The sequence below is a fragment of the Octopus bimaculoides genome, chromosome 5, assembly GCF_046866305.1.
Source record: "Octopus bimaculoides isolate indiv1 chromosome 5, ASM4686630v1, whole genome shotgun sequence".
Classification (NCBI taxonomy): Eukaryota; Metazoa; Mollusca; class Cephalopoda; order Octopoda; family Octopodidae; genus Octopus; species Octopus bimaculoides.
In genome coordinates, this window is record NC_142932.1 from 2,859,780 (window position 1) to 2,873,372 (window position 13,593).

General features: G+C 36.2%; 1 protein-coding gene across 6 annotated transcripts in view; it reads right to left on the minus strand.

The window, feature by feature from the left end:
- Window positions 1–4,916: 4,916 nt before the first annotated feature.
- LOC106872983 (uncharacterized) overlaps window positions 4,917–13,593 on the minus strand; it is a 65,602-nt gene continuing 56,925 nt past the window's right edge. For all 6 annotated transcript variants that reach the window (XM_089351926.1, XM_089351922.1, XM_089351923.1 and 3 more), the window contains exons 10-12: window positions 10,916–11,123; window positions 9,602–9,755; window positions 4,917–9,093 (exon numbers count right to left, since the gene is read on the minus strand). In XM_089351926.1, the coding sequence (XP_089208052.1) occupies window positions 8,565–9,093; window positions 9,602–9,755; window positions 10,916–11,123 (891 nt within the window). In that variant the 3' untranslated portion in view covers window positions 4,917–8,564. The remainder of the gene's footprint in view (window positions 9,094–9,601; window positions 9,756–10,915; window positions 11,124–13,593) is intronic.

Here is a 13,593-nt window from a genome sequence, read left to right on the forward strand (position 1 = left end):
TCTCGTTCTCTCTCTCTCTCTCTCTCTCGTTCTCTCATTCACTCGCTCTCTCGTTCCCTCTCTTTCTCCCGCTCTCTCTGTCTATGTCTCTCTCTCTCTCTCTCTCTCTCTCTCACTCTCATTCTCTCTCTTTCCCGTTCTCTATTTCTCTCGCCTTCCCTCACTCTTTCTCCCGCGCTCTCTGTCTCTCTCTCTCATGCTCCTTCTCTCCCCCCCTCTCTCTGTCTCTCTCCCTCCCTCCCTCCCTCCCTCCCTCTCTCTCTCTCTATGTTTATGTTTAGATCATATTTCAGGTTAATTATTTATTTTCGTATTAACTTACATCTTTATTATTTCTATGTTTAAATGTTCCAAGTCGCAGTCAAATATTTCCCCTTATTAGCCATACATATTTCTATGTAACGCCACATTATATTCGGCCGGTTTTCTTATATTTTCATACTTTTTTAGCGTGTTGGGTGGGGGTAGGGGTATGATCGGATGGCGGTGGTGGCGGCGGGAGGGGTCATTTTTTTTTTTTTTTTCATTTCTGAAATGCTGTGCCTGTTTAGCGGAAAATCATCGTCATCATCATCATCATCACCACTCCTATCAACACCGTCAATATCGCCATATTCATCGTCATCACCACCATCATCATCATCACCATCACCATCACCATCACCATCATCATCATCATCATCTCTATCACCGTTGCCACCACCACTGTTACCACCAGCAATATCATCACCATCATCATCATCGTCATCATCACCATCATCGTCACCATCATCATCATCATCATCACTTGTGGTTAATGTTAACAGTATCATAGTTAAGATAATTATTAACTATTAAATATCAGACTGCTAACATAGCAACTTCTAATGATGATGGTGATGAGGAGGAGGAGGTGGTGGTGGTGGTGGTAACGACGGTGATGGTGGTGATGGTGGTGACGGCGGTGGTGGTGGTGGTGGGAGCGGCGGCGGTGGTGCTGGTGGTGGTGGTGGTGGTAGCAAATTTTAATGATAATGCTTGTGGTGGAGTTGATGGTGAAATAAGTGAATAACAAAAGAGGAGGGAAATGAGAACAAAAATAATAAATGCAACGAAGCTATGCTCTGTTTATTGCGTAGCCACAGCAACGCGAACTGGGCAGCAGCATATGGCATCGTAGCTAGGTGAGTGACAGATAGGTACAGTGCATGCATAAAAGTGTGTGTGAGAAATATATGTAGGCGGGTGCGTATGTATGTTTGTGTGTGAGTGCATATGTGCGTGAATGTCTGTGTAGTTAGAGAAGAGAGAGAGAGAAAACGGATAAAGAGAGAGAGAGAGAAACATAGTTTGAGAGAAATAGATAGATAGATAGGTTGAGAGAAATAGATAGAGAGAGAGACACACAGACAGAGAGAGATAAAGAGAGAAATAGATATATAAATAGATAGACAGACAGACAGATAGAGAGAGAGAGAAACAGATAAATGAAGAGAGTGAGATAGATAGATAGATAGATAGATACATACATAAAGAGAGAAATAGATATATAAATAGATAGTCAGACAGACAGAGAGGGAGAGAGAGAGAGAGAAACAGATAAATGTAGATAGATAGATAGATAGAGAGAGAGAGAGAGAGATGTGTGAACCCTATGTTTATTTTGTTCTGAGCACAGAGAGAAGCAGCAGAAGGTAACAGACCCACCACTGACAAATGTCAGAGTCTGATCAACGCGGTGGAACCGACCGACCCAGAATCCCTAGAGTGTACCAAGTCAAGGGTCGAAGCACTTGGAGTTATCCTCAGCAGAGGTCGACAGAGAAGCTGCTGGGTCGAACACCTGGAAGCTGTTTTTCTAAGCACTATATGCATGCATGCGCGTGTGTGTGTGTGTGTGTGTGTAAACACACACACAAATACACATATTTGAAGAAAAACCAAAACCAAGGCAGAACGAATGTTTCAAGTCATTTAGAAGAATTTAATTAGGGTAAGAATTTAATTAGGGTAAGGTGAATTTGAAGTCTTACAACCATTTCTGGGATAACCCAAGTGGTAGGTTAGTATGTCCATGAACTGGATACTCTGTCATCAGAAATAAGGTATGAATATTTTAGACGTGGGAAAATTTTACAGTTTACAAGGATTGAAATGGAAAAATAAAGGAGTAAAATTGAATAAAATATTCTTCTATTTATTCTTTTATTCTCCTATTTTAATGCTTATAAACTTTGAATTTTATTCCTTGTAAACTGTAAATTTTTCCACATCTACAATATTCATACCTTGTCTCTGATGACAGAATATCCAGTGCATGGACAGGCTAACCTACCATTTGGGTTATCTCAGAAATGTCCAGTTAAGCTGGAATGACCAATTTCAAAGACTGTTGGATTTTCCTCATAGAGTATTGGAATCTTAATAATGGATTTACAAAAGCAATGATCAATCTTAAAGACAATATGATTTTACTCACAAGGTATTGGAATCTTATATGTATACTATTCTGCCTAAACAATGGATTTACAAATACAATATCCCTACATTCACTCTCTATTTCCTATCTTAACTAAACTAAACTAACTATTGCTTAACCATCCTCTCACACCGTCTCCGATGAAGGGATATAATAAATATCCTGTAAACAGCTGTAAGACCTCTATTTATAAATGTTCTATATTATACACAACCTTGCTTCTTTATCTCATTACGAAAAGTAAATCCTGATATATATATATATATATATATATATATATATATATATCATACATACATATATATATATATATAAACAAAATACATTTATATACGTGTGTGTGTGTGTGTGTGTGTGTGTGTGTGTGTGTGTGTGTGTGTGTGTGTGTGTGTGTGAAACAATTTATGCACGCGGAAAATATGTTGATATGTTGTAACTGTAAACTCTTCACTTAGGCTTTGTTCTCCATGGTCAACACAGAAAATTTTAACAGCAATTTTTTCGTAACAGAATCATTGAAAGATTAAGAAATGCTAATAACAACTCTGTCTTTAACTTTAATAATCAGACTGATTTAAATAATTGCTTGAGAACTCAACAACTCCAGCTTTAGATGTAAACACACAGATATGAAACAACAGGTATAACAGTTTAAATTCTATTAAATCTGTAATATTCTGATTGTCACGACGAATGATCAAGTATTATGTGTTTAACTGCCTTAACTATGGAACCAAATCGAAGACATAATCTAAATCCTAAACATAAGGAAACAATGCTACGAATATTTATAATTTTCTGCAACAAATTAGAAATACGAATATTTCTAAAGAATGAAAAGATCATGGCTCTTGCTAGGACCTATGGATGGCTATAGGGAATCATATTGTTATCATTAGGTACTATGGGTAAAATATTCGGATTGCAAAGTATTTACTTCTTTGAAATGCGTCTTGTTATATAGCCTTTGCGACAACCAATGCGCTGAGTGAAATACCAAAGATAGAACTATGAAAAGCAGTTGGGGTGAGGTGCTTACTCTGTTGCAAACATTCTGGTTTGAGGATAACTCTCCTTCTTTATCACCAGTTTAAAATATCATTGATACAACCCCTATTAGGAGCCCACACAAGTACAGATTTTGACCTGGTGGTGTAAAAACCTAGTAATTATAGTGAGGGTGCAAGAATTGCCTTCCTTGGAATCTATCTCGTTGTAGTTACCTCCCTTCATATAAATAGCAATGATTTCATATTGAGTATTTAAAAAATCCGGGTCTTATATTCCACACACAAAGCCTCATATTTACGGAAATAAATGGGAAATTGTGACGTTCACTCTTTTACCTATTGAATTATAAACATAATTCAAATCTTGAGGCAAATTTTCCTGCTGCAAAAATATTTGCAGCAAACTTTTCTAGAACCGAGTAAATACGTCAATTCGTAATAATTTCTAAGTTGCAGATGCAACAAACCGAGACTTTTACTGACTGTTGTCCTGGCGACGTAAATTTGACTTGAATTATGTTTATAATTCAATGGGAAGAAGAGTGAACGTCACAACTTTCCATTTATTTCTGTAAATATGAGGCTTGTGTAAGATTTTTTAAATACTCAATATGAAATCATTGTTAGTTATATGAAGGGAAGTAACTACAACGAGATAGATTCCAGGGGAAGCAATTCTCTCGCTTCTAGGAAAGTTAGCCTCAGGATTTTTGGCTGTTGGAAAGTTCGCTTCAGAGGAAATTCTGCCGCAAGACAAAAGATGAGTTGCTCCCCTTAGTATATAATTGTTTCAACTAATAAAAAGGGGTAAGGCAATTTCTTAACTCATTTAAAACTTCTTTATTCATTCAACAATATTTTTTGTGTAGCAAAATTGTTTGCGGCAAACTTTACGAACCCATGAAATTTTTGCAATTATAGTAATAATAATAATGATAATGCCCTGATGCAGTATCAGGCAGTGGCTCTCATGTCTTCTTATCTTAACTGACTGGAAGTGTTAACATGTATATGTTTTATCTTAGTATAAAAGATGGTCTACAGCAAATACTTTGCTTTCTGCTCAGTCCCACAGATTTGCTTGTCAGTTGCTAAACTGTTGACCATGTTTCTTAGTGGCTGATGATAAATGCAACTCTGATCATGAGCAGTGGGGGAGCATTGAGGTTTGAATAATTCACCATTCTTAAACAACCCTTATTCAGGGACCTTTTGAGCAGAAAGGGCTATGTGCTTGAAGGAGATTCTAACTGGACTCCACATTCAAAGTCATGCACCGTTTACCTTGATGTGAGGTTGCCATGTCATGCACATACGGCTGTGATGCATATGCCTGGTGTACCATTATCAGATAGGTAATCATGGTGGGTATACTGGACTTTATACTGCACTTCATATATTTATACCCTAGTGTCACTTCTCTCACATTCAATAATAATAATAATGTCTTTTGTTCATAGAATATTTTATTTCATTCTATATTTCAAACAGCTTTTCTTTTTTCTTTTATTCAATACATAATCAACAAATAAAATATCAAGCAAATAAAATACAAGATCAACAATTAAAACAACATAAAATAGCAAGTAAATTTGAAGGTAAATAACCTGAAGGTTAGCTGTTACATGGGAATGACTACCAAAACAAGATAAGCTTAACATGATAAATATATAATCAACTTAACCCTTTCACATTCAGATTACTCTGTCAAACGTGATACTTGTTTATTCACATTGTTTTGAATTAATAATGCAATTAATAATGCATTATCTTGTAGTTTAGAGATTTCAATGAAGTGATTCTTTAGTTATAGAATGACATTGTAATGTTGGTGTGAAAGGCTAGATCTGGTCAATTTCAACATAGAACTGGTTAAATATTTTGGCAAGATATGACCAATTTGAATATTAAAGTGTTAAATACTGCTTTATACAACGTAAAATGTTATCAATATTAACTGTCTAAGATGAGTCATTATCAATGAAATTATATAATTTTTCAAACTTTTCAACTAGTCTTTAAAGATGAAAAAATATTTCAATATTTAAATCTACACTTCATTACAACGAGTTTGATCTTGAATAACCATCAGGTGTCTTATTTCTAGATATCTATGTAGTATAGTAACTAATCTGGCGTCATGTTAATAGTTTGAAAAATTGTAATTTCATGAATGAGAGTTTAATATGTATAGAGTGTCCTAAAAGTAGGTTTACAGTTATCATGTAGGCACTTTAAATTTCTTTTAAAACATTTTATTACATTTAAATTTCTATCTTACAATTAACTAAATTAGCATAAAATAATGGTTTCATATTTATTTACAATTAAGATCTAAACTGTTAATATATGAATGCGAAAGATATAGTTGAATAACTGTAAACCTACTTTTGGGCCACTTTGTATATATTGAGTCAAAAATATAAAAATACAAAATATAAATATTTAATAGCAAACACAAACACAAAGGTACTTCCCACCACAAACATGCATACACACACACACACACACACACAAACACACATGCACGCACGCACACACACACACACAGATACATGCATGCATGAGTAAATATATATGTATGAATGTGTATGTGTGTGTGTATATATATATATATATATATACACTCTGCAAGCCTCAAGCCTAAGTGCAGGCAACCCATCTAAGAGATTGGTAACTCTGAATAACAAGCATTGCTAGAAGGTAGAGAAGAGTCTTTTGTTCTGCTGCAAACAACCAATATTTCTAGTGCCAGTGGTATGCTAAGATACACCCACAGTATAGAGTAAAAAGAATTGATGATAGGCAGAGTAATCAAGCACGAAATACTATATCAAAAACAAGACAAACACAACAACAAAATGGCCAATTTTGTCAGTTGCTGTGTGTGAGAAATAATGAAGGGTGTAGATGCTGTGAACCCTAGCTGACTCATTCCAACATGGAAAAACAAATGTAAAATGATAATGATTCTTCAGTGAATCATGAACTAATTTTTCACATTTAAGAAGATCATGACACAGCCTACATGGAAAGAAGAAGACATGTTTGGTATTGACAAAAGTAATGTCAAATTTGAGCAGTTGGCAGTTTGAGATTTGTGAAAAACACATGCACCCATGTATACATATATATAAACATGCACACACATATAAGAATGCATAGACAAATACATACAAGCATATAAAAAAATGTACATTTGCTCATAACTTTGAGGTATAATACCATGAACTATATGTACCTTTAATCTTAGTGAAAAAGCACTCATTTTACATAAAACTTTTGTGATTTATCAACCCCAAAAGGATGAAAGGTTAAGTTGACCTCAGCAGAATTTGAACTCGGAATGTAAAGATGGACAAAATACAGCTAAGCATTTTGCTCATAGCAGTGGCAGTAGTGATGGAGAAATTGTGAGGGTGGCAGATTTATAAGGTGCCAACAAGGCCAATATACTCTTTTGTTTTACTTTGATAAAATTTTGGTAGTATTCATGGTATCTTTTGTGAGATTTTAATGATTTATGACGGATTAAAGTTTAGGCCAATGGTTCTCAACCAAGGTCCATGTGGCCTCTGAGAGTCCATATAAGATTTTTGGAGGTTCACAAAACTAAATAGTAAATTAGGAAGCCACTTATATTATAGGACCCTGAAAAAAATTTGCTTTAGATGTATGTATTAATATGTATTGCAGGAAACAAATTTTTTTTCTCTCACAATTTACATTGTTCAACTTACACAAGGGAATGTGTGAAAAACAAAATAGGAATTTTGAAAGCGGTTTCTATAAAACGAGATTTAAAACATCGAAAGGCTATGGGGGTCCACCAGAATAAAATAGAATTGAAAGGTGTCCATTAGTAAAAAATGATTGAGAACCTTTGGTTTAGGCCAACTACAGTAGAATTTCAAACTCAGAACATAAAGAGACATAATTAGATACATGCAGGACATTTTTTTGGTACTCTATAGATTCTGCTAACCATTGCCTTAAAATAACAATATTAGTAATAATAATCCTTTCTACTAAATGCATGAGGCCTGAAATTTGTGGTGAGGGGGCTAGTTGATTACATTCACCACCACCCCACCCCAGTGCTCAACCAGTGTTTATTTTATCAAGCACAAAAGGGTGAAAAGTAAAGTCAGCCTCAGAGGAATTTGAATTCAGAATGTAAAGATAGATGAAATGCCACTAAGCTGTTTTTCCAACATACTAATTATTCTGACATGATGATGATAATAACAACAAAAACATCTTATTCTGATCTAGGTACAAGGCCAAGACATTTGAAGACTAAAATGATTCCAGTGACCACCCATCCCAGAACATGAACGAAGAAAGCCAACCTTGATCTTGGTAGGATTTCAACTCAGAATGTAAGAACCAGAACAATTAGTGCAAGGCATTTTATCCAGTATTAATGATTCCTAATAATGCTGGCACAAAACCAGCAAATTTGCAAAGAGGCTAGTCAATTAAATAAACTCCAGTACTTAACTGGTATTTTATTTTATTGACCCAGTAGGATGAGAGGCAAAGTTAACCCAGTGAAGTTTGAGTTCAGGATGTAAAGCACCAGAAAAAATACTGAATGGTATGTTTCCCATTGATCTAATGATTTTGCCAACCCATTGCCTGAGAACAGTCTAAACAGAACTGGAGGAGACGCATGGGATGGAGTGTCACAGGATGTGTGATGAAAGGTTTAGATAAAAGCACTAAAATAAGCATACTAATAAAGCTGAAGTGAAGACCAAGTATACAGAGTGTGTGGTTAATTGGCAAAAATATGATCATCTCCAAATATAACAATAATAATAATTATTATTGCTTATATCACACCAGCAATTTCTGTCAATTCAATTGATCCCTATAGTAGAATAGTACTTTATTTTAATCATCCCAGAATGATGAAAGGCTAAGTTAACCTTGGCAAGATAGGAACTCAGAACATAAAAGACTATAACTAGATATTGTAAGCTGTTTTGTCCAACATGCTAACAATTCTGTCAATCCATTGTTGAAAACGATGATTTGATTAGAAATATGAGTCTTTAAATATACAAGTCATGTAGAGAGAAAAAAAAAAATCAAAAGTCTGGTCTCTCCAATTTAAGTGTTTCACAAATATGATTGCATTTTGGGTGAACCTTATTAAAGAAAACTTTGAAACCATCAATTCCAAAATCAAATGTACTGCTATCCCCTGTAACGGTATGAAACTGGGGATCTGTGAGATAAATTATATTCTGTACACCACTTGGTAACCAGCCTTGTAGATCAACAACCATTAATTTGCCAGCAGACTTAAAATATGTGAAGTGAGTAAAAGCTGTCGACATGTCACATCCTCTAGGGTTACAGTAATCATAGTTATTGGTCAGTTTCAGAAATTCGCCCTTTACAAATGGTTCAATGTTTACCCAGAACTCTACATCTCCGTTGGCATCTAACAGATGCATGTAAGCAGCAGGGAGGTAATGAATGCGAATATCTGATTGGTAAGATTTGAGAGCTTGATTGAAATATGTCACATAAAGGCCTGCTTCCATCTGGCATTTAACATCATCAATATAATCAAGTGGATCTTTCTCTTTTCGGTAACGCTTGCAAATATATCTAGAATGAAACGCAAAATACACCCATAAGCAAACAAAAAAAAGTTTAATTAGTAAAATACAATTAGTAAAGACAAGGGGGTGCTGAGAAGTTCCTGGCTTTAAGGGTGTCATGGAAGGCCTGGTTGGAGGCCCAACCATCCCAGTTCTTTTACAGGCCTTAGAAAAACTGAAGGACCACTGCAATAAGTATGTGAATCTGAGAAGGGAATATGTTGAATAAAATCATAATTAACTGATCCTCTTGTATTTTCTTTTGCCCAAAACCAGGAACTTTTCAGCACCCACTCAGATGATTATAATTTTTTAGTCTATCAACATTCTGTTAACATCATTTCCCAAGACAAACATTTTTTTAACATTTATATCTACATTACATTTCAGTTGGCTTGGTATTTGGTCATCTATCTCATTAATCTGGATGTAAGCAACAAGTGACTATTAATGGGGTGAACTACAAACTATATTCCAATACAGATTAAATAAATAAATAATGAATTAATACAAACCTTCCAAGTGGTTCGTCTTGATGCAAAAAGTTCATTTCATAAACATCTCGGAAGCCACCTTTTTTGCCAACAGAGAGCTCTTTACTTATATAAACTATCGTGTCTTGGATATACCACATAGATGTCACTGGGTTGTAGTGGTATAAAACAGCCTCTAGAATGGTGCAACGGAGAAATGTATTTGAACAGTTATTCTATGTTAATCTATTCAAACAGGTTTTACATTTGAAAAGGTGACAGAGTTAAAGAAAACATGGCTTGCATAGATCTATGCTCTTGTATGTGTTTATGCCTATATTAGTCTAAAAGAACAACAAACATGATGTTACTGCTTATGTCACCTCCCTTATTGTCTTATAACTTAACAGTTCAACAAATAGTAATTGATAAACATTCTTCAAGATATTTATTGCACTCCATTTGCATAGCTTCAGTCCAGTGATTGAAATCAATCAAAGAATAAAATTAATATATATATGTGTGTGTGTGTGTGTGTGTGTGTGTGTGTGTGTGTAGACGGTAATTGCAAATGTCATCAATAAGTATTTATATATTGTGAATTGTTATTTGAATCAACGCTGATTTTATATTTTTTCTGGTTTTGATTGGTCTGGCATTCGGTTAATTTCTTTCTATCAGAATTTAATTGTTTGCTCCTTTCTGGGCTATTGTAAAAGATTTTATATTTTTGTTGGCCGAACCCATTCATTCCAATAATGAATTCCAGAGGAAAAGCCTAATTTGTGATTTCAAAAGGATTATTTTTCATTTTGTTTTGAATTAATTAGGCTTGGAAACAACTTATAGAATCTTTATTGTATTTGTAGCAACTTTGAATTTAAGTGATGTCTAAGCTTATATTTTTTCCTTTCCTTATACTTTATATATGTTTACATGAAGATAAAAAACATGTTCAGTCATAGAGTGACCGATGCAAGACCATTGATCATTCTATGACTAACATATATTTAACTTCATGTAAATACATTACTGGTCAAACTTTTACAGTGTGCTTCTTTTTTGGACATATGATCCACTGACTATATATATATACATACATATATATATATATATATATATATATATATATATATGATTTCAATATGTGACTGCGTGTGTATCACTGGCGATTTTCTTTCTCCATCTTCCCTTCTTTGGACGCTTTCTATATTTCTAATGAAGAGCTCCACTCCTTTCTTGAGCGCCCAATAACACTGTACTTATTCCACGTCCTTGTGTTGTTGTTTTTTCTGGAACTATGGATTTCTTTGTTATTTCAAAAAGATATGTAAATGAAGAAAAAGAGATATTTACTCTGAAGTCGATTGATAATCTGCTTGTCCAGATTATCGCACTGCTCATCAGACCAATTGAAATTAGGATCTCCATCATGTACATCATAAGTTAGGTCAGTCTTTCCAATGTTATCCAAAGTTAATTGTGTCAGTATACTGCCATCTTGATTATTGTATAAGAAGGTCAGTATAGGCTCGTCTTGGACTTTAGGAGGAACATGGTAAACCTGTAAGTAAACAAACATTAAATAAGTAGAACACATATCACCATCGTCATCATTCACTTAGACACTTAGACACTTAGACACTTAGACACATAGACACTTAGACACTTAGACACTTAGACACATAGACACTTAGACACTTAGACACTTAGACACATAGACACTTAGACACTTAGACACTTAGACACATAGACACTTAGACACTTAGACACATAGACACATAGACACTTAGACACTTAGACACATAGACACTTAGACACTTAGACACTTAGACACATAGACACTTAGACACTTAGACACATAGACACTTAGACACTTAGACACATAGACACTTAGACACTTAGACACATAGACACTTAGACACTTAGACACATAGACACTTAGACACTTAGACACTTAGACACATAGACACTTAGACACTTAGACACTTAGACACTTAGACACATAGACACTTAGACACTTAGACACTTAGACACATAGACACTTAGACACTTAGACACTTAGACACTTAGACACATAGACACTTAGACACTTAGACACATAGACACTTAGACACTTAGACACTTAGACACTTAGACACAGACACTTAGACACTTAGACACATAGACACTTAGACACTTAGACACTTAGACACTTAGACACATAGACACTTAGACACATAGACACTTAGACACATAGACACATAGACACTTAGACACTTAGACACTTAGACACATAGACACTTAGACACTTAGACACTTAGACACATAGACACTTAGACACTTAGACACATAGACACTTAGACACTTAGACACTTAGACACATTCCTCATATAATTGTAAAGTAAATATGAATGTAGACTCAGGAGTCACAGTGAGATAAGAAGCTTGCTTCTTGATATCACAGAAAGGAATTCAGACATTTGATTGACTGAATATTTCCATACAAATAAGAGATTTCACCACTCCCTATCTCTCTCACTCTCTCTCTCTCTCTCTCTCTATATATATATATATTGCCCCTGGACTGGCTCATGTGTGTGCGGGCGACACATGATATCTTTCGAGCAGGATCGTTTGCCAGTGCCCCCGGACTGGCTCATGTGCGGGCGACACATGATATCTTTCGAGCAGGATCGTTTGCCAGTGCCCCCGGACTGGCTCATGTGCGGGCGACACATGAAATCTTTCGAGCGAGATTGTTGCCGGTGCCCCTGGGCCGGCTTGCGGGTGACACATGAGGTTTTTCGAGCGAGGTCATTGCCGGTGCCCCCGGGCTGGCTCGTGTGCAGGCGACACATGGGGTCTTTCGAGCGGGATCGTTGCCAGTGCCCCTGGACTGGCTCTTGTGCGGGTGGCACATAAAAGACACCATTTCGAGCGTGGCCGTTTTCGTGCGGGTGACACGTAAAAGCACCCACTACACTCTCTGAGTGGTTGGCGTTAGGAAGGGCATCCAGCTGTAGAAACTCTGCCAGATTAGATTGGAGCCTGGTGTTGCCATCCGGTTTCACCAGTCCTCAGTCAAATCGTCCAACCCATGCTAGCATGAAAGGCGGACGTTAAACGATGATGATGATGATGATGATGATGATATATATATAAGTACAGGTGCAGGCATGGCTGTCTGGTAAGAAGTTTGCTTCAAAACGACGTGGTTCCAGGTTCAGTCCCATTGCATTGACCCTTGGGCAGGTGTCTTCTACCAAATCCTTGTGAGTGGATTTGGTAGACAGAAACTGAAAGAAGCCCATCATATATGTGTGTGTATTTGTCTTCCCCCCACCACCACTTGACAACCAGTGCTGGTTTATTTACATTCCCATAACCTAGCAGTTCAGCAAAAGAGACCGATAGAACATGTACCAGGCTTTTAAAAAAAAGTGCTGGGGGTTAATTCATTTCACTAAAATTCTTCAAGGTGGTACCCCAGTATGGCTGTAGTTTGAAACAAGTAAAAGAATATATATGGAGAGAGAATAGTGATGTTGTAGGAGAGAAATGTGTTCGCATGGATGATGGTACGCTTGCATTAAATGAGGATGCAAAGAAAGAGGTCTGGAGATGCCACTACGATAGATTGCTTAATAAAGAGAATGAATGGGACAAAGAGAGCCTGCCGTATGTCGACCCAATAGAGGGACCAGCTATCCGAGTTGATAGTACCAGGGTAGATAAAGCAATTAAGAGTATGAAGACCGGGAAAGCCCCCGGCCCATCAGGAATCACTGCAGAGATGCTCAAAATATCTGGCAGTGTTAGCTATAGCCTAGTCACCCGTATTACGAACCAGGTGATACACGAAGGAGTCATACCCAATGACTGGTGTAGCAGCATCATAGTCAACTGCTACAAAGGTAAAGGTGACGCTTTAGATACAAATAATTACAGAGGCATCAAGCTGTTAGATCAGGTTATGAAAGTTACAGAGAGGGTCATAGCCCAACTAATTAGGGAGCGAATCAATTTAGATGAGATGCAGTTTGGGTTCGTGC